The sequence below is a fragment of the Trichomonas vaginalis genome, chromosome I (genome assembly GCF_026262505.1).
Source record: "Trichomonas vaginalis G3 chromosome I, whole genome shotgun sequence".
In the NCBI taxonomy this organism is placed as follows: Eukaryota; Parabasalia; order Trichomonadida; family Trichomonadidae; genus Trichomonas; species Trichomonas vaginalis.
The window spans coordinates 10867310-10887900 of NC_067203.1; the positions used below are offsets into that span (position 1 = coordinate 10867310).

General features: G+C 33.0%; 7 protein-coding genes across 7 annotated transcripts, besides 1 other annotated feature; 4 read left to right on the plus strand and 3 right to left on the minus strand.

Moving 5' to 3' along the window:
- Positions 1-315: 315 nt before the first annotated feature.
- On the plus strand, positions 316-1256 carry TVAGG3_0965940 (STKc CDK like domain-containing protein; the record flags this gene model as incomplete). The annotated part of the gene is made up of 1 exon (XM_001581501.1): positions 316-1227. One exon carries the CDS (start codon positions 316-318, stop codon positions 1225-1227), a length of 912 nt encoding a protein of 303 aa, XP_001581551.1.
- Positions 1257-1500: 244 nt separating this feature from the next.
- TVAGG3_0965950 (intra-Golgi vesicle-mediated transport) lies at positions 1501-3137 on the plus strand (the record flags this gene model as incomplete). Its single annotated transcript, XM_001581500.2, has 1 exon — positions 1501-3132. One exon carries the CDS (start codon positions 1501-1503, stop codon positions 3130-3132), a length of 1632 nt encoding a protein of 543 aa, XP_001581550.1.
- A 338-nt stretch (positions 3138-3475) lies between these two features.
- On the minus strand, positions 3476-6819 carry TVAGG3_0965960 (NCK-associateD protein 1 family; the record flags this gene model as incomplete). The annotated part of the gene is made up of 1 exon (XM_001581499.1): positions 3527-6730. The coding sequence occupies one exon, from the start codon at positions 6728-6730 to the stop codon at positions 3527-3529; it is 3204 nt and encodes a 1067-aa protein (XP_001581549.1).
- A 2180-nt stretch (positions 6820-8999) lies between these two features.
- Positions 9000-9883, plus strand: TVAGG3_0965970 (uncharacterized protein; the record flags this gene model as incomplete). Its single annotated transcript, XM_001581498.1, has 1 exon — positions 9034-9201. One exon carries the CDS (start codon positions 9034-9036, stop codon positions 9199-9201), a length of 168 nt encoding a protein of 55 aa, XP_001581548.1.
- A 177-nt stretch (positions 9884-10060) lies between these two features.
- TVAGG3_0965980 (uncharacterized protein) lies at positions 10061-12209 on the minus strand (the record flags this gene model as incomplete). Its single annotated transcript, XM_001581497.1, has 1 exon — positions 11171-12184. One exon carries the CDS (start codon positions 12182-12184, stop codon positions 11171-11173), a length of 1014 nt encoding a protein of 337 aa, XP_001581547.1.
- Positions 12210-12522: 313 nt separating this feature from the next.
- On the plus strand, positions 12523-19686 carry TVAGG3_0965990 (aggrephagy protein; the record flags this gene model as incomplete). Its single annotated transcript, XM_001581496.1, has 1 exon — positions 13221-19607. One exon carries the CDS (start codon positions 13221-13223, stop codon positions 19605-19607), a length of 6387 nt encoding a protein of 2128 aa, XP_001581546.1.
- A 311-nt stretch (positions 19687-19997) lies between these two features.
- Positions 19998-20414, minus strand: TVAGG3_0966000 (histone H3/CENP-A; the record flags this gene model as incomplete). Its single annotated transcript, XM_001581495.2, has 1 exon — positions 19998-20414. One exon carries the CDS (start codon positions 20412-20414, stop codon positions 19998-20000), a length of 417 nt encoding a protein of 138 aa, XP_001581545.1.
- Positions 20007-20267: a centromere.
- Positions 20415-20591: the final 177 nt, after the last annotated feature.

A 20591-nucleotide genomic window follows, 5' to 3' on the forward strand; every position in this document is an offset into this window, starting at 1 on the left:
TTATATAACAAAACACACACATCATATAGCTCAAAGGTCACTTGTTATATGTATGAATTTATTATGCTCATAAATGGAAAAGGGTCTTTTTATTGGATTTTTTAGGCCTCTAGGATCACAACGCAATGTCATACAATACATATAGTGATCATTATTTTTTAAATTATCTAAATATGAAAAAAAAAAGGATGATATAGTAGAATAGTGTTGTCGCACTCGAGGTTGTCTGGTGGATATGAGGAATGATTCTTTCTTTGATAATGATAACAGTGAGATGCTGATTTTTGAAATTATAAACGAGCACTTTTTTCGAATATGGATCCAAGATTAAGATATATAAAACAAGAGAAACTTGGAGCAGGAACATATGGTATGGTATTCAAAGCTAAAGATAAAACCACAGGTAAAATAGTTGCTATTAAGGAAATGATTCTTGATCAAGAGGAAGAAGGAGTTTCTTCAACAACAATGCGCGAAATATCTATACTAAAGAAAATGAATCATCCGAATATAGTTTCTTTGGTTGATACATATGTTCAAGGAACTCAGCTTACAATTGTTCTTGAATATCTTGATATGAACATAAGAGATTATATGAAGAAGCCTGTAAAAATGGACCCAAAACTTGTAAAATCCTATGCATTTCAACTTCTTGCAGGAACTTACTATCTTCACACTCATAGAGTTATACATAGAGATATTAAACCAGATAACCTATTAATCAACCACGATGGATATTTAAAAATATGCGATTTTGGACTTTCTAGGTTCTTTACTATTCCAATTCAGCAATATACCGAAAATATCGTTACTCTTTGGTATCGTCCACCAGAAATCCTTTTACATAATCCTATCTACGAAATATCAGCTGACATATGGAGTGTTGGCTGTGTTATTGCTGAAATTGCTACAAAAACGCCATTATTCCCTGGAGATTCAATTCTTGATCAAATTCATAGAATTTTTAGTGTTCTTGGCACACCAAACGAAGAAATGTGCAAATTCTTCAAAGATGTCAAGGATGAATTAGTTATAATCCCTACTTATCCTCCGAAAGATTTATCAGATGTCATTAAAGTTAATGATCTATCATTGATTGACTTGATATCAAAGCTTATTAACATTGATCCTTGTAAGAGACTCACAGCTAGAGAAGCTTTGCATCATCCTTATTTCAATGATATTCCTGAATCAATGAAAAGCAAGTTTTGTCCCGGAGAATTCTAATAGAACAAAATTTATTATAAAGTGTATGTTATATTTGTTTGTAGAAACTTACTGATTTTTTTTTACTTCTGAATTTACAAAATTTTGATATGAAAGTTTGCAGAATAATAGCAATTCTATTATATAAGATATTTATTTTGTCTACAATATATAATATTAAGCAGAAGTGTTCAAAAAGTAAATTTTCAAAAAAAGATGATAACGATTAAATATTGTAAACTATTTAAAAAATGAATATCCTATATCGTTGGAATGAAACCCTTAAAAATTTTGATGGATGTTGATCTTCCACTTGAATGGCGTATAGCTGTAGAAACCATTCGAAGTGATCCTCTAAGTTATGGTTCAGATGGGCAATCTGGAACTTCAAACAGCTTCGAAAAAATTCTTGAAAAGGAAGATTCTACTCAATCACCACCAATTGAACTAACACCTTTAGAACGCCAAATTCAAAAAGCAAATTTTGTTGCAAATAACATACAAAACTGTGTAGAGCAATTAACTCTTGCTGAAAAAAAGAGAAGCGACATTTCTTCCTATGCAGAATTAATTCTTGGAGGAAGTGAATCATACTCTAGCCAAATACATTATATTAACACGTTTGTACAGTCAATTGATCTATTTTTACCATACTTTGATTCGATTGAGAAATTAATGCTCGATTTCATGCATGGCGTTAATATAGACCTTGGCGCGTCATTTGAGAATATAGAATATTGCATGAAATTCTTTAAGTTTAATGAAAATTTCAAGGATTCGAAAAATTACGAAATCAAAGCTCAATCTTTACTGAACAAGCTAGAAAGCTCGGCGAAAAGATACATTAATTCAGAATTCGAGAAGATCACAACATCAAATAATGCAACTTATGATGAAATTATTGTTGTTATTTACAATCAATTTATTTCTCAAACAGAGAGTATCCGAAATCTCTACAAGTTATGTGAGAAGTCTGTTTCCTTTAGTTCTTTCTTAAATATTTACTCGAACACAAGAATCAGATTACTTGAACCATTATTAAAGCAAATTCTTGATGATTTAGGAAATAATGATCAAGCATGTTACCGAATTTTAGAATTATGCAACAAAGAGTATGAATTATTCAGAAGATTCTTCAATGTTGATGAAAATTTATACAATCAGTCCATAATGAAGATTATTGAATGGATATTTCAAATATTTAATCAGTATTTGATAAAAATTTCTCAGCCAAGTATTCTCATTAAGTTATGCAAAATATTTCAAAAATTGATCAAAAATGATGACAATATTCATATGATAACAAAAAATCATATGAAATCTACATTAGCCACTCTTAAGGAAAGACTTGTATTTAGACTTGAGGCTTCCGAGCTTCAAATAATATCTGCAAAAGAACTCTATGAAACATTTTCTGACCTTTTGGAATTGTTTCCAAGTGAAATATGTGAAGATATCATTGCAAATCAATTAGAAATGTATATTAAAGTTGTTTCAAACTCTGATTATCTTTCCAAACTGAATCAAACAGAGATTTCCATTTATTTTTTATATGAGATGAAGTACTTGCAATTATGTTTTGATTACGTAAACAATAATACTTCAAACACAGAATATGAAGTGGGCATAGAGCCTTTACTATGCTTACTAGCAAACTATCTTCATGTTCAAGCACAAAACATTTCTCCCAACCCCAAAAAAGTGTTTTTATCAAATTTCTTTTCAATGAAAAGTAAAACTAAAACACGTGATTGTTCAACAATTTTGGCTGATCTCAGCTCCCAGATATGCAAGAAATTGAAACTTGAAAAAGAAAATGTTACTTCCATTTCAGAGATCAAGATCGAATGCCCTTCATTACCTCCTGAAATATTCAAAGACCCGAATTTTATTACATATCTTGATTCAATCATAAATACTTATTAATTTTTTAACAATTTTTCATATAAATACTACAAGCTAAAGAGCCTTTTTTAAATACTATTTGCTGATAATAGAAATACATGCATGTATAAGAAGATTCTCTTCAAATAAATGTAATAATAAATCATGTAGAGATCATTTTAAATGCGTACTTTTCGCTTTCTGATATTCTCTCAAAAGTTTTTGACACACAAGATTTATATCTCAAGTTTCTATGATAAAAAGTTAATATTTTTGGTCGGGAAAAAAGTTATTAACAACTACAACCTAGTACCTCATATAGCTGTTGTACTATATTAAAATTATGAGAGCATTGTCCACAAATTCAAAATAAAAATTAATTTTTTTTCCGATAAAATAAGAAAAGTAAAATCTTTTTTAGAGATATAAAAAAAAACTACTGAGTTTCTGGGTAGCTGTGAGTAAGGAGAGCGTAAGGGAACACGTGCTTCATTCTTCCGTACTCTAACTTCGAGCATAGCTTGGGGAACTGGTCCATCAAGATGTATCTTGCCTTCAAGTTCTGGGCCTTCAACTTCTTCATTCTTGACTCAACGATCTGCGAAATCTTCGTGAAGAAGAGTTCGATTGCACCCTGCAACTTGTTGTAAGATGCCTCTGTGAACAAAGAAGGAGCGAGTTCGATGATGAGCTGGAATGCGTACGGGATGAGGTGGACGTTGTGAGAAAGAGTATTGTTTTCTGGATCAAACTCAATGTCGTCGAAGAATGGACCAGCGATGAGTGTTGCGATGAAAGTGAAGAAATCTTTGAGTCCGTCGTTGTGGACTTTGATTCTTGAGAGCAACCTCGTCTTTATGAACCATGTAGTGTCTTCCTGTGAGAAGACTTCCTTCAACAAATTGCATTCTGGTCTGTCATCCAACTCTGTTGTTGCGATGATGTCGGAAATACCTGGAATTGCCTCTTCATTGACCAAAGAAATCGCGCGTCTGATGATGTTCCTCAATGCCAATCCGACTGAAAGAGAAAGAAGAGCTTTCGAGGCTGGTTTAGCCATCTCGTGCTTGAAAACATCATTTGGTTTTTTGAGGTTCTGCCTGATGAACTCAAACGCTTGGTGAACGATGTAGAAGTTCTCTACAATGCCGTTTGTCAGTGTTGCGTCGAGATAAAGGGCGGGATGGATACCAAGAACTCTGAAGATGTTCCTGTAATATGAGATGTTGTGGTTGCACGAACTGAATGACTCTGCAAAGTGGTTGTACAAATGGGAATCGTATTCTGTGTCAACGAACTTGATCATTTGGGAGGAAATAAAAACAATGAAACGGGATGGATCAGTAATATCGCGTGGCTCTAATGATCCGCGGCCAATGAAGGCTTGTGCTTGTGCAGAAATAGATGATCCTGCAAACATGGCACTTTTCAGACTGTATTCGAATAATCCGCGGCGGAAAACGAGTTCTTCATCTTCAAACTGGTCAACGTTGAGGGCTCTCGCGTGGCTGAAGAATGTCCAGACAAGAGGAGCACTGTTGATGATGGCAGAACCGTTTGTAGTCATATTAAGTAAAACGATGCGGAGAATGTCGGAAGTTAAGCGACGAACGATGTAAGGAGAGATGTCGATGACTTTTCCGAGAACGTTGCATGTCTGTGGAAGTTTTTCAATGAGTTTGTTTGCATTTGCGATTGAGTTGATTTCTTCTGCTTCTCTGTTGCAGTATTCCTTGCTTCTGAGGTCGCGTGTCAAGTTCTGTTCAGGAATGACTTGTCCGATTGGTCCGTCGAGAGAAAATTGCATAATTCTTGAATTTGAGCTCAAAAGGTTGGACATTAGAGAGAACATTCTCTTGATGAAGCTCTGTCTGATCTGGTTTTCGAGGATGGATTGAGCTGTAGCGCCTTCGTTCATGTGCATTGACATGACAATTTTGTCGTAGTTGAATAACTCGAAGATATGAACGAAGCATGTGCATTCGACGATTGGAGCGGATGGATTGGAGATGAAAGCGTCGAACTTGTTGAGGTGGCGCCACATTGTATGTAACTGGCAACACTCTAGGAACCAGTTGACGGGATCCTGGCAGGCGGATGCGTGCATGGAGATGGTCATAAGGTGTTCGCAGAGAGGAGTAAGGAAGGAAACTCTTAATCGCTGAGATGTGACGTTATGACGATGCAAAGCTCTGCCGTGAGTAAGCTGTAATGGGTAGAAATCGTATCTTATTCCATTGTCGAATTTGGCTAAATCGAGGTCTTCCAGTGATTCCAAGATTAATCTGCCTGTTGCAACAACATCTGCACCAGCAGTGCCGAGATCTGTACCGAACTTGTTGAGAATGTATGAAAGATGGTCGGCGTCGACAGTTGCGAGGTTGTAGAGGAAGAAACGTTCAACATCTGGTTTGCGCTTGATAAATAAGTAAGCGAGCTCTACAATGTAGTGGAGAAGGTGGGAAACTGTCTTGATGTGATCAGGGCTCTTGGCGAATTTGTCGCTTGTACGGAAGAAAAGATCGATTTCGTAATATGCGAATGCAGCAATAGCTCTTACGATATGGATTGAACGAAGGAATGAGTTGAAATTGAGTTCTGAGAAGTTTACAACATCGCTGGCAAGAAGAAGAAGCTGTTTCATTCTGTAGAGATGAACTTCTTTGTTCTTACGATTGATTGAGTTCTGGAGGTTGCTCTTAAGGCCTGTAAGAGACTTGGATGGGATGGAAACTTTGATCAATTCCTCAATTGATACTGGGAAGTTTCTGGAAAGATAAAATGTTCCGGTTTCAGAAAGGATGGCATGGCCAAGGGCAATGAACTGCTGGTTTTCATCCATGAAGGATGTGAAGGTAAGAGTGAACAATGTGAGAACTTCCTGGAGGAAACTGATATTTGCAAGATATGTGTATTCATTGATAGGCATTGAATCTCCAATTGTGGACTCTGGGGATCTCTCATAGATAGAAAGCATGGACCAATCGAAAACTGTCCAGTCACCCATCAATGTGGAGAAGAATGGCAATAAGTTGACAACCATGAGAGACATTTTCTCCTTAATGAAGTCGAGTTGGGATGCAATGAATGCGAATGGCTCATCTTGGCATTTCGAAACGAAATCAAGAAGATCATCAAATTGGCATTGTAGTGGAAGAGTTGTTGGGAGAGACGATGAGGAGAAGAGCTGGACTAAGAATTTAGCTGCAGTGATATGGTGAAGATAGAGAACGATTCTGCAGAAGGCTCCGAAAAGCTTAAGAGATGATAAAGTAATTGGTAAGTTCCAACGGAAATCGAATTCTCTACTGGTTTCTGTCATAACCTTTAATTGTGCAACTGAAAGCTGGCACCAGTAAACTGTATAGTCGATAGTTCTGATTGGCATAATCATTTGCATAGCGATTTTTTCACGTGTTTGGTAAAGGCTTTGGTTGAGAGTTGGAAGTGAATCGCCTTTCTTTTTGGCTTTCACGAAATTTTTGGCGAAAGACCTGATTTTGCTACCATCTGATGAACTTAGCATCTTCATAATCTCGCCATCTTCGCGGAACTGGTGAGCCGCAAACTCTAGGCTGGCAAGGACAAACTCGGAATGTTTGAGGAGGATTTCTGTCTCTTCAAATCGACCTTCAGACATTTCTTTATTTTGAATTAGGATTTGAATAAATTTCACTTTTCCTCGGGATTGTAATTTTGCCGGGAATTTCTAATGCGGAATTTACTTTCTTTCATCGCAGTGAATAAGGGTTTCGTTTTGCTAAAATTGTCACTTTTATAGCATATTTGTTTTTGGATGTTTTGCGAAACCAAAAAAAAAAACTATGATATACAATGTGTGTGTAAAGAAAATACTTTATTTACTAGTTAAAAAATCATTTGGTATTGATCAAGTTTTTTTTTCTGGATAAGATATTATATGGATAATTGGATAGAAAATACAATTATATAATCTTGTACCTGGTTTAATTAAGCTAATTGTCATCAGAAACTTGTAATTTTTATGAATTTCAGATTTTCTTTTCATTACTGCTTTTCTTAATAGGTCAAGTTCTTATTTACGTTATAAAGTATGATATTTACAAATATCAAGTTATCATGTTTTTTGAGAAATTATGAGAAACAAACAAAAATGAAAAAGATAGGAATAGCAATGAATAGTGATGTGGGTATAGAAAATGTAAGAGATATGAATGCAAAGCAATCAGTATTTAGGATATTGACCATAGATTTCGAAAAAAAAATGCTGCATATTGAGCGAAAACTATGATTATATTATAAGGCTGTCATTTAAAGCATAATGAAACTATTCCCTTTTCATTTTAATCGAATAAGATAGTAAAGATTTTTGAATTAGCTAGAAACTGATGAGATGTTTCACAAATCAGATTTTTAATCTCTATAATGCATAATTCACTCAATATCTCAATTTTGATATTGCGAGATATTTTTGCTATCGGTTTCGCAATTTTGACACAATAGCAAGAGGTTCTATATGCATTATTATCAACGTAGAATCTGAATATCATATCAGAAAATGTCGCAAATCTGACATTTACCCGACCAAATAGCAAAAATAATTGAATACTTTTCGCAAAAACTTTAAAAATCGATAAAAATATGAAATATAGATATTAAAGAGACTTTTTATATAATATTCATAAAGATTTTCCAAAAATATGATACCGCAAAATTAAAAAAGTGACGTCTTGAGTGGAGTCAAATGTCGAAATTGCTAGCTAAATGTTTTTTTAGCGAAATTGCGTATTGTACGTTTTTTTCGCAAAACGAAACCCTTACAGTGAATTGATAAGATCTATACTATATGTAAAAAGACGAAATGCTAACAAATTTTTGAAATGATATTTGTAAAAAAGTGAGGTAAAACTTTGATTTTGCGTCTAAATTATTCCACGAAGCTTTATTGTTCCACTATTCGCATTGATATTTTGGGACTCGTTAAATTTACAATTATGATCACTCTGATGTGTAAATTTGGAAGTTCTTTAATCATTCATGCTCGTTAATGTTTCCAATATTATTTTTGACTTGCGAATATAAATTCAATTAGGATTTAAGAGGAAGCTTTGGAGTAACATGAAATTGGCACAATGAGAGGAAAATAATTGCTGGTGTCTTTTTAGAAATTACTGAAAATCGAAATTATAATTTGAAATTGAATAATTTCTAATGTGAAATATAGATAAAGCATCAAGAGCTAAATCAAAATAAAATGGGTTAAATTTTCCAAATTTTTTTCATTTCTAGAATTAGATATAACAAAATTTCGATTTTTATTATCATTTTTTGATTTTTGAAATTTTTTTTGAGATTCCAATATTTTTCAATGAGTAATCATCAAGCAGCCATTGATGTAAGGGTCTCATATTATAAATAATTAATACATCCTAAGAATGAAATATATAATTCTTAAGATGTTTTGCTATGAAACACTGTACAAGGCACTATTATATTTATTGCCACTTCCAAAATTACTTCCTTTTTATTTACAATACTTTGATTCTCTACACATTCAATTATCGCTTCATTTTCAATAGCTTATTCTTACGAGATATTACACAAACAAAGAAATATGTAATTTTTCAAAAATATTTCGATCGAAAGAGTACTAAGAAAGTGACAAAGTTATCACAATCCATCAAATAGGCATTTTTCTGGTGCTGGATACATTTTCTTTGTAAATTTAAATATTTCGATGATTGCGTTCCAGAATCCAGCCATTTACATAGTGAAACTAAGTAAATTGGTATTGAATGCCACATCATCATCTTTACTTCTTTTTCCAATTGTATAAAAATTTTCATATATTTTTTAACTTCTTTGTTTTACAAAATTACATAGTATAATATTTTTAATTAGGAAATTGTAATACAATGCAAATCTTCTTGGTCGCAATTTTCATTATTTTTATCTGTCGTTTCGATGGAGAAACGCCAGATAAATCGAGAAGATCTTCTTGCAGAAAAATCAAAGTTAAGTGAGGAACTAAAGAAACTAAATCAAGAGGATTTAAGACTCCAAGAGGAATATATCAAAGTTTTAGAAGAAATTGACTTAATACTTCAACAAATGCAACAAGAATCCGTTTGAATTACGATAAATGCGTATAGTATATAACCATCGCTATATATTACGAAGCTTTAATAACAATTTTAATGACGAAATACTTATTTCAAAAAGTTCTCTTATTAAATACTCCAATTGAATATCAAAAATAGCCGAATTGCTACAATTCAGTACCTTTTCAGATCAAATATAATCAACAGCCAGATATCAAATGGATTTTTTTTATTCACTCTGTATTCAGGCGTGGCTGATTTTATTTTGATTTATAAATAATTAAAACTTGTAAACATTTTAAAATAAATTGAATTTGTATTAAAAATATTTTTTTATAGAAAAAGAAAGGAATTACAATTGAGCCTTTAGGTAACAAACATGATAAGTAAAACATTATCGCACGTATTTTGAAAATAATTACAATCTTAAAAGATTACTAATATTATATATAACTCTAACATGAAAATCAATATGTGACATCGATGTTATTTCCTGGACTTAGATTTCACATCCTTTTGACTTTGTATTAGTTTGTTAATTTGCTCATTATAGTGTTTTAACTCTTCTTTTATTGAACTAGTGGTGATTTTATCTGACTCTTTTTGGGCCTCTTTCAGTTCCATATTTTTTTTGAAGTAGCTTGAGTTTAGTAGGTCGTATTCGAACGATTCTTCACTCATCCAAAAATGGATAAATTTTCCACTTTCTTTTTATTTGAATATGTTGCCAGAAGGGTTTCTCTATGCAATCATTTTGCAATATGGTCTTTTGTGAAATGCCTTAATGAATACCTGTTATTATTAACTGTCTCGATATCAATTATCAAATCTATGAACCACAGTAAATCTTATTTCAATATTTATACTTTCTTATTTGTCAAGTTATCATTCACATTAGTAAATAGGTATAGAAAATTTCAATCATTCATTTGATATTTGTTATAGTTTTTCACTACAGTGCTAAGGATCTCAGCATTTTGAAAGAGTTTACAAAATGTTAAGTATATATTGGTCTTTGATCAATGAAGATATATTACATAATAATGGTTTAGGAATCAAAAATAATTGATGTCGAAACAAATATTTTTAATACAAGTAATATATATATATATATAGTGGCTTCTATAAATCGCAAAGCAATCATAGAATGTAAAAAGATAAAGTAAAACTTTGCAAATTGATTTAATACTTATAAATAGATCCCCTATCAATGTTATCTACGCAATTAGTATATTTTTGATATAATTCGGCACCCAGTATATCCTTCAGATCTTCGATAATTTTATGTATATTGTTTCTCATATTTATGTATTTCGTTTTTCTGAACGTGAACGAATTCTTATCGGGTTGGCTAATTTTGTATAAAAATTTAAAGTCTAATTTTTGGTTATATTTTTTGGCGTTTGAAATCATGTATACACTTGATTTCATGCACGTGGCAATTAATTTAATGAGTTTTGCGATTTTGTGAGAAAGATAATATATATTTTGGGTTCCAATTTCATCAATAATTTGTTTTGCATTATTAATGTTTTCAACCCCGAAAAAATTTACAATGACACCTTGGTATTTTTGGCAACAATCGGTATATTTTTGTTGAATATTGAATGTTCTTTTATGTATTTGATATTTAGCCACTTTTCGAGCCATTTCTTGTTTAAGTTTCGGAAATGAGTCCAAATTTTGATTGTTTGAGACAATTGTCCATTTAGCAAACTTTGCAATTGCTTTTTGCTCACGATAATACTCTTCTATTGGCATTTGTCACTTTTGGATCTTTCCGTTCGAAATGAATGATATTGATAGTTTTAATTGAATCAGAATCTTGATTAATTAGGTAACTTTTTAAAAAGGGTCTTTATGTTATTTGTTTTATCAATTTGTTCTTGAATGATTCTAATTGTTCAGTAAGGATTTAAATTTAATCATGATAGGATAGAATTAGTTTATTGAAGAAACAAAAAACAGAATAAAAATTTATTAATTAAATTATATGAATTTCATACATCTTTGGCTGGTGATGATCTACCATCAGCTGTAATTAAATAATCAACAGCAAAGTAGCCTTCTGGCTCTGATCTAGTTTCAAGAATTGCACTCTTCTTAGAAGCAGGCTTTCCTGTAGTAGATTTCTTATCGCCCATAAACTTTGGACAGCAACAAATCATCATGAAATAGACAAATACGCTGGCAAGGAAAATAAATAAAACTGTAAATAAAATCGAGAGAGTTAAAATATTTGGGGACATAAATTCCCAAATAGTACACTCTTTTTCATCACATAATTTAGTAAAATTGTTTGGTTCCCGATATTCTGTTTTAAGGTTATTTGATAATGCCACATCTGCTGCTATACTAATGGATAAGAATGAGTTTTGGCCCTTTGATAAAAAGCGGAGAAGGAAAGGCCTGAAAACGCAATCCAATGAGAAATCAATATTTGGCTGTAGTGCAGGTAAAGGATTGTCATAATTTTGATATAGCAAAAATCTCCTATCGATGTTGTCTGCATTTGATTTAATTGAAACGTTAATTTGCTTTGCCAACACAAATAAAATGCATTTATCTTCATAACTTCGAATTTTATAGTAACCACTAGCACTGGAGCTCAATTGTATTGTTTTATTGACTTCGCTAGTTAAGATAAGACCTGTTTTGCAAATATTAGGCAAAGAACCATACATAAATTCGCAATAACCTTCTGATCCAAGTCGTATTGTATAAGAGGCAAATGGGATTGAAGATTGGATGTAAAACGGAACATTTGGAGGATAATAAGTTTTAGAATACATCAATTTTTTGTCACCAATGTATGATCTGTATTCTATGACCTCTGAATTTGCTGGCAATTCGTTGATAATTAAATAAAAATCATAAACTGATATATTTACGCATATATTAACTGAACAACCGAGAGTTTGTGAATAAAAATACATTCCAGTTGATCCTTGGACACGATCTGCGCACTCTCCTATCCCTACTTCTCTTGTTAATGCAAGAAGATATGAGAGCATTATTTTGAACTGCTATGATGCAGATGAAGTAAAAATTATTCAATATATTCTAACATATACGTGTGTTTCTGGACTTTAATTCCCTTTATTTTTTTTGCATTTGCCGATTTTTTTTTGCTCAAAAATTTAATTTTAAGATTTAATACATGAAATACTTACACATACTTACGAGTGTTCTATTTCATGAGATTAATTGTTCATTTGGGAATTTTTTTAATTTGAAAAAAGATTTCTTTAGAATCTGATCAATAATTTATTTATGAATAATACTTCTATAAAATCATTACTTAGCATAAGATAGAGAAATTGAAAAAATTCATTCAGAAATCGGATGAAGGAATTATTTGAGCTAGCTAATAATATTTTACAACTAAAGCCTCAACCACCAAAACCAACGTTTCCTCCCGATCTAATGAAGCTACTGAATAAATTCGAAATTAAAATTCCCAAGGGAAAATCTCCATCTCTAGAAGATCTTATCGAAAAATACATTTTAAATACAACTGATAGGTATGAATTAATCATACAATTGCAACAACAGAGCCAGTTAATCAATGCTTCAGAGAGAAATCAACAATTTGCTTCAATAGTTATTTTACAATCATTTTTAGCTCTTTTATATTCAGATATCGATTCAGTTCCAGTACACTCAATACAAGTATTTGTTCAATCATTAACTTACGCAATTCAGATAGATAATGCGATCAGTACGTACGCGTGTGGCGAATTTCAAATATATTGCAAGAAAGTATTGAAAGCAAAGAAATTTTATTCGTTATTATCATCGATTGATTCAATTTTAAATATTTTACCAAATACGGAACAACTATCGATTTTTCTTGTTAAATCACTTACCAGAATATCATTGGATGCCGTAATCGATAGCATAGTATCAATTAAATTCCACATTTACTCATTTATGAAGTTATATCCTTTAATGGAGAAAAGTAGCGAGGTAACTGCGCACTTACAGTCATTAACATCCCAAATTATATTAAAATTAGATGGTAGAGTCTTATATTACTATTATTTATTGATGATTTTATGTTATCAGTTTAATGAAGAGAATCAAATAGCTATAGAACATCTCGATGAATACATTAAAACACAATTATTAGGCTGCGATCTGAATTTCCCACCAACAACCGAGAAACAGTTTAAATACAACGAAAACCGTTCGATTTCGGATCTTCCGCCGATAGAATCCGCATTCCGATCACAAGAAGGAAGTTTATCCGACCTATTTTTCGCTTTATTAAATATTCATGATCCGATTATTGATAATGCATTGCCACACTTCTTAAAACTAACCATGGATGCAGAGAAATACAATATAATACTAAATCTCGTTTTATTAAACGCAGGAACAAACGAATTCAAATATCAAATTAAAAATCCGGTCCAAACGTTCTTTAACCCCAAAATATTCAATCCATGTTATTCATTATACGATTCGGAAGTCAGCTACATGATTTCCATTAGAAAATATACTTTAGATTGTTTTTATCATTTTCTCAAGCAAGATTTCTCATATATCAACTCCTACTTCGAGTTTTTGTCCTCTGCATCATCGTATCCATGGCTTTTCGCGGAAATTTTAGCTTTTAGCAAAGAAATTTTCCAATTAATAAATACAGAAGTCCACGCGAGTATTCTGATAGAATGCATATGCCAGTTCATGCTTACAAAGGCTGGGAAGTACGAGGACAACTTCTTTCCTGTAATTTTCAGTACAATTAAATCATTTTTGACAAATCCGAAAATTTATGAGCAGATCATGATCAATCCATTACTAATCGACTCATTGTTCAAGAATACAATAGATTGCCAGACTTGTTCCGATATTATTTACATTTTATTTGAAAATTTCTTAGAAACACCGATAGATTCAATTTTCATCAACATTATGATAGAAAACTTTAGGAATGATATAAAACTTGCCTCAAAAATTATGAAAATCTTTGAAAAATTTTCAAATAATTCACAAATGGTGAGTTTCATTCATTTGAAGCTATTTAAGGACATAATGATGCAGGTAGGCAAATTCAATGATCCGGAGCTTACACAGATGCTTATTGACTTCATTGCTTCGTTCCAGAGAAAATTAGATTTTTCAAAACTTCCTTTTTCGAGTATGATTGAAGATATCACGTTAAATGACAATATGTATGAATCTCTACTAAGAATGATATCGAATAGTAGCAAATTCATTGGAATTCGTGGTGAAATTTCCATTGATATTATTAGAAAAATATTTTCAACGGAATACTTCGTTGATTTCATGCAGAGAGTCAAGGAATTAGTTTGTAATTCCATTGTTGAATGTTATTACTGTAACAAGTTCGGATTTTCCTTGTTTTTGATTGAATCTGTTCAAAAAAGGGACAAAATCGAGGATGTAGACCTTATTTTGGAAGTTTTCAAGGAGATAAATAAATGGAATTCATCAAGACCCATTATGTTCTCGTATTTAAGGCTTTTGTCCAATGAAACAAACAAAAGATCAAGATATGCTGAAAAATTATTAGAAGCGTTATACGAAACCATCAAATCTTCACAAGACCAAGTACTATATGCATTCCTTTTCACTCCTGGAACAGGATCTCTCATGATTCCTCATCAAATTAATTATTCTACATTTGTTATCAATATTTACATGATTTTATGTAATCTTACGGAGACACAAAGACTCATAACCCTCAAAACAGAAGGAGAAACCGTTACTTTCAGCATATCTCCAACTACGCTCTCCATTATTAAGAACTTTACAGTGATCGCTAGCAAAAATATTCCTTTCAACCAAAATGAGTGGTCAAACTTTACTTTTCAGATCTCTACGAACGAATTAATTTTATATATTAATAATAATACATCAGTTCAGATCAAATCTCAAGTACCGATCATTAAATCGACTGTAGATAGCATGGAGATCTTCTGTGATGAGTTAACTGGTGAAGCTGCCCATGTTTCTGTTTTTTCAGGTTCATTAGACGACAGAATGCTCAATGTAATACATTCAGACACCACGGAATACACCACTGTCATCCATGAGCCCTCTTTATTGATGTTATATTCAGCGCATTACGTTGAAGGAAATCATGTTTCAAATGCCTTGCAGAATTCATTCGAATCCGCAACGACAACATGTATAAACCTTTCCTTCATATCATCCTTCCGTCGAATTTTCGAAACTTCCAAAGGAACCCACTTCCTTACTTCACTTTTTTCCCAAATTGATTTTAACACTTACCAAGGTACAAGAAACAATGGTTTTCTTATGCAATTACTGCAATCATTCACAGATATAATACAAGGAGCCCCTCAAATACAAGATTTGATGGAGCAAGTGAATACATTTGCAGTTATTGCATATTTCCTTTCCCAACCAACAATAAACGAGTATTTAAACAGCGAATTATGGCAGCACATCTACATATTAGAGCAGCATATCAAGAATCCAGTACTTCTTGAGCAATTTCAGACGAATGTTTTATTAAATCTCGAAATTTGGCGAAGATCTGCCAAAAAAGAGTGTGGATCCTTTATGTTATGCTGTCATAGAGTATGCCAATCCAATGAACAAACGTTCTTTTCGTTGTTTAACATCAATTCCTTATGTGATTTGTTTCTTTACATCGTTGATGAGAACGAATTCACGGAAACAAACATCTCCATCCTTAAAACACTTTTCCAGAAGGCAGCGAAGATCAGATTCGGTCAGAAAGAGACTTTGACAATGTTAAAAATGGTTTCTTATTTCAATGGAAATTTCCAAAAAGTTTCCGTGTTGGTAAAATTCCTGAAATCGATGGCGAAAGTCAGACCTGACATGTGGAGTTTCATTGTCGCGAAAGTATTCGAACTTGTTGATCTTGTGCAAGTCAGAATCTTAATCATCAAGTCAATTCCGACCTATTTAATAACAACAGCTTTTTCTTTGATGATGTCAAAATTTGACAAATTTTCTGACAGCAAAAAAGAAGAGTATTTCAATGAGTTCAATAACGCGATAGAGCCAAATAAATGGAATACGAACCTATTCGTTTTCATGCTTTGTTTCGCGTTCAGAAACAGAATGTGGAATGCGATTGCAATTCAATCTTGTTTACTCTGTTTCGAGAGTTCGAAATTCATTGAAAAATTCAAAAATTTGGGAATCAGCGGCATCGGAATTGTCACTGCCTATTTCATGTTTTGCAATGATAAGAACTCTGTCAAGATCTTCGGAAGATTCCTCGCGAAATCAATCACAATAACTAAAGATGTTTTCGCAATTTCTTCCGTAATTGAATCATTGACAAATATGAATTTTGACAATTTTGTGGCAGATTTATTAACCGCCGTAATTGAGAACGCTTTTTCAAAGGAAGAAAAAAGTGTTGAAGAAAAACTCGAGTACTTCCATTTCATTGTTGAAAAGATCTTCTTTAGACACAATCATTCAACAATCAACAAAAAACCATTGAGAAGTTTCGAAACTGTTGATATAAATTCATTTATTTTGTTATTGACAACAGTAAGAGACAGAGTTTCCTTCAATTACGGATATTCAATATCAGAAGAAGGAAAATGGGTTGATGAAGATCTTGCCGTGGAATTGTTGCATCAAGGATGGCTTTCTTTCTCTACAAATTGTTTGAATATGATTGATTATATGTGTTTGATGAGTTTCGTCATGAAAAGAAACATAAATAAAAACAAGAAGTTCTTGTTTGACGAAAATTATAAAATTATCAGAGAATCTGAATACGCCGCGCCATTGATATTAAGTGTTGTTGCAAATGCTAAAGATTTAGGTGTTGATGAAAAAGTTGATGAAAATTTGATGCAAAAAAGTGTCGAAGTTTTCGAAAAATTTTATCAATATTTAATACAAAATTTCGATACTCGGAAAATCTATTTCGAACAAGTTGTTGAGTTCCCTGATTTCCCATTCGATCCAGCGAATTCCATTGCTGAAATCCAATCATTAGAACGTGCAAAAGAAAAAGAATTGGCTGCAAATTTGAGAAGAGCTTGGCATCGACTTTGGCAAACTGTTTCTCACGATAGATCTCCTTTCATCTCGTCATCATCTTTCATTATGATGCCCCATTTCAAGATAGGAAATCACTTCGATAAACATTTCATGCCAAGTGTTTTGGTCGTAAATAATCACTTCACAAATCATATCGATGCAATAAATAAAGCGACGGTTTTGACACAAGAATTGAATGAGAACAAACCGCCGAGCCATTTCTTTTTTGACAAGGATACTAATGAGAGCAAATCTAGTAGTATAGAATTAGTTGATGTTTTATGGAGAAGTCCTTGCGAAAGAATCAAAATAACTAAGACTTTTCCAGGAGATTTTTATGTAATTCAAAGTGGTTTAGTGTTTAAATCACAAACTAAATCGATTTTGATACCACGTGAACAAGTTAAATATTTGTTCTGGGTCTGGGTGAATCAGAAACCAAATGCAATCCAGATATACACGAATTCTTATTCTTGTTATTTGTTCAGATTTCCAAAAGTGGAAAATCACAAGTTTGTGACAAATCTCTTGCAAATCGGGTTTGCTAATGCTGAGTTTATCCAAGAAAACCCTCCAAACATCGAGATAGAAAGACTCGGATTAACACATAAATGGATGCGACGCCAATTATCTAATTTCGATTATTTAATTTGGTTAAACATTCTTTCTGGAAGAAGTTTCTTGGATTCTCGTGTTTATCCGATCTTTCCAATCATCGCTTTGAAGAATGACACTCAAGAAATGGAAGATAAAGACGAGGACTACAGAGATCTCACTAAAAACATCATGTTCATCAACCCGACATCCAGTCAAAGGATGAAAGAAAGACTCGCAATTTTCCAACATAATGGTGCAACTCCTTTCTGCCATTCCAGTTATCTCTCGAACGCTTACACTGTTAATCATTATTTAATAAGAATGGAGCCGTTCACGACATTGCACATCATGATGCAGGATGGACATTTCGATGTAGGACCTCGTTTGTTCATTTCTTTACAAGATAACATCAATAGAATGATGTCAAAAATGCCGTATTTCAGAGAATTTACACCGGAATTTTACCAAAATGAAGCTTTCCTGTTGAATTCCAATGATTTGCCATTAGGAAAATACAATGAAACTGATGATATCGGTGACGTTGTTCTTCCTACATGGAGTTCTTCACCGGCAGACTTCATTTACAAACACAGAAATTTGTTGGAAAGTGAAAGAGTTTCTCAAGTGATTCATGGTTGGATTGATTTGATCTGGGGATTCAAACAAAAAGGTCAATCAGCTGCAGACGCAATGAACACATTTGACCCACAAATATACCCTGACATCTGGACAAAAACATCCGAAAACAATGGCCAAGAACAAATGATGGCTGAAGCTGTAATTGCAATGTTAAATACAATCGGACAAATTCCTCAACAATTGTTCACTTCACCTCACCCGAAGAGAAATCCAATTGTTACGGAACAGTTCAATGGAAAAGCTGTTGCATTGCATAATATTCCTGATGACGTTGCTTGTGTTATTTGCAGTGGTTCTGTCTTCGAAAAAATGAAAATTTACGCTGCATTGAGAAACGGAAGAGTTTTCTGTTTAAGACTTGCAGCAACGAATTTCGAAGTCCAATTGATGAAACACGCAAAAATACCTGCTGATCCAAAGAAAATCGCTCATTTCAGATCAGAAACAAATGACGATTTCATATTCGCTTTCGCGCAGGATCATTCCGCAAAAGTGACAATTTTGAATGTCATAAAACGGTCGGTTATTCGGTCAAAGACTTCACCTCACTTGTCAGAAATCAACTGTATAAGTGTTGCTAAGAACATGATATTGAGTGGTGGTGAAGATGCTTTGGCAACATTATGGTTATACGATGGAAAAGATAACATTGAACAATTAAACTTCATTATGGCTCATAGAAGTGAAATCACGTGTTGCTGCCTTTCTGAAGCTTTTGGAATAGCAATAACATGTTCTCCTGACAACACAATGATCATTTCAAGTCTTCCGGAATTGACATTTATCAGAGCTGTTGATTTGAGGATGCCACCAGGTTCAATTCCATCTTCTGTTGTAATGACAAGCCATGTTGGATATATAGTTGTTTTCTTTGGTAACCAGGCAGAGACATTCACTGCAAATGGAATGTTTTGCAACACGAATCAGTTTGAATCTAATATCATTTCAGCATGTATAGCAGAAAGCAAATATTTGGTGGAATATGTTGTTGCTCTGTTATCAAACAACAGTATTCTGCTGTTGGAACCTTACTCCCTTAAAATTGTAAGAGTTGTTTGGAGAGGTGGAGCAAAAATTAAGGAAGTTGGATACCATAAGGACTCAAATAACTTCATATTGATCACGGAAAATGCAAATGTTATTTTAGTCCCTGCTTTCTTCCAACAATAATTTTCTTTTTTTTATCATGGTTTGTTAACCAATGATTTTTTATATTTATTTTGTATAATATTTCTATTTAAAACTGTATCTATTTATTTCGAATTTTAAATTTGTTTTAATTTTTATGTTAAATAAGTAATAATCTTCTCATAATTAGAACTATTGACTAGAAGAAATTTGACACATAATCCATATCATTTGGCTAGGCATCAACAATAATCTTTCTTTTTTTGTATTTCACATAGTCAAGTTATATGAAAATTGCAGTTAGAAAGAACAATATGAGATGCCATTTATCAGAGATCAGCATTATTATTTCAATATTTATTATTTGATTTTTTTAATATATTTTTGGAAATAAAAAAGACATTGATTAATATAATAATTAACAAACTCTATTTAGTTGCGCTCACCGCGAATACGCTGAGCAAGTTGGACATCACGCTCCATGATTGTAACTCTGTTAGCATGGATAGCGCAAAGGTTTGTATCTTCGAAGAGACCGACAAGGTAAGCTTCAGAAGCTTCCTGGAGGGCAGCGATAGCGGAGGACTGGAAACGAAGATCGCCACGGAAGCCAGAAGCGATTTCTCTGACGAGACGCTGGAATGGAAGCTTACGGATAAGAAGATCTGTAGACTTCTGGTACTTACGGATTTCACGAAGGGCGACTGTACCTGGGCGGAAACGATGCTGCTTCTTAGCACCCTGGGAGTCGATTGTTGGTGTTGACTTGCGGGCGGCCTTGGCACCAAGGGATTTACGTGGGGTCTTGCCACCTGTTGACTTTCTAGCTGTCTGCTTTGTACGAGCCATGCTTTGGTAAAATGAACTAAAAATTGCCGCCATTTTTGAGAACACCAGAGATGTGCATTTTCCGTTCTGTCATTTTAGATCCAATTAATATGTCAATTTTCAAAATAATATCATTTCAAAATTCGCAGGTATAAAATGGCATAATATGATTATATGGCGGCAAAATTTGATAGGATT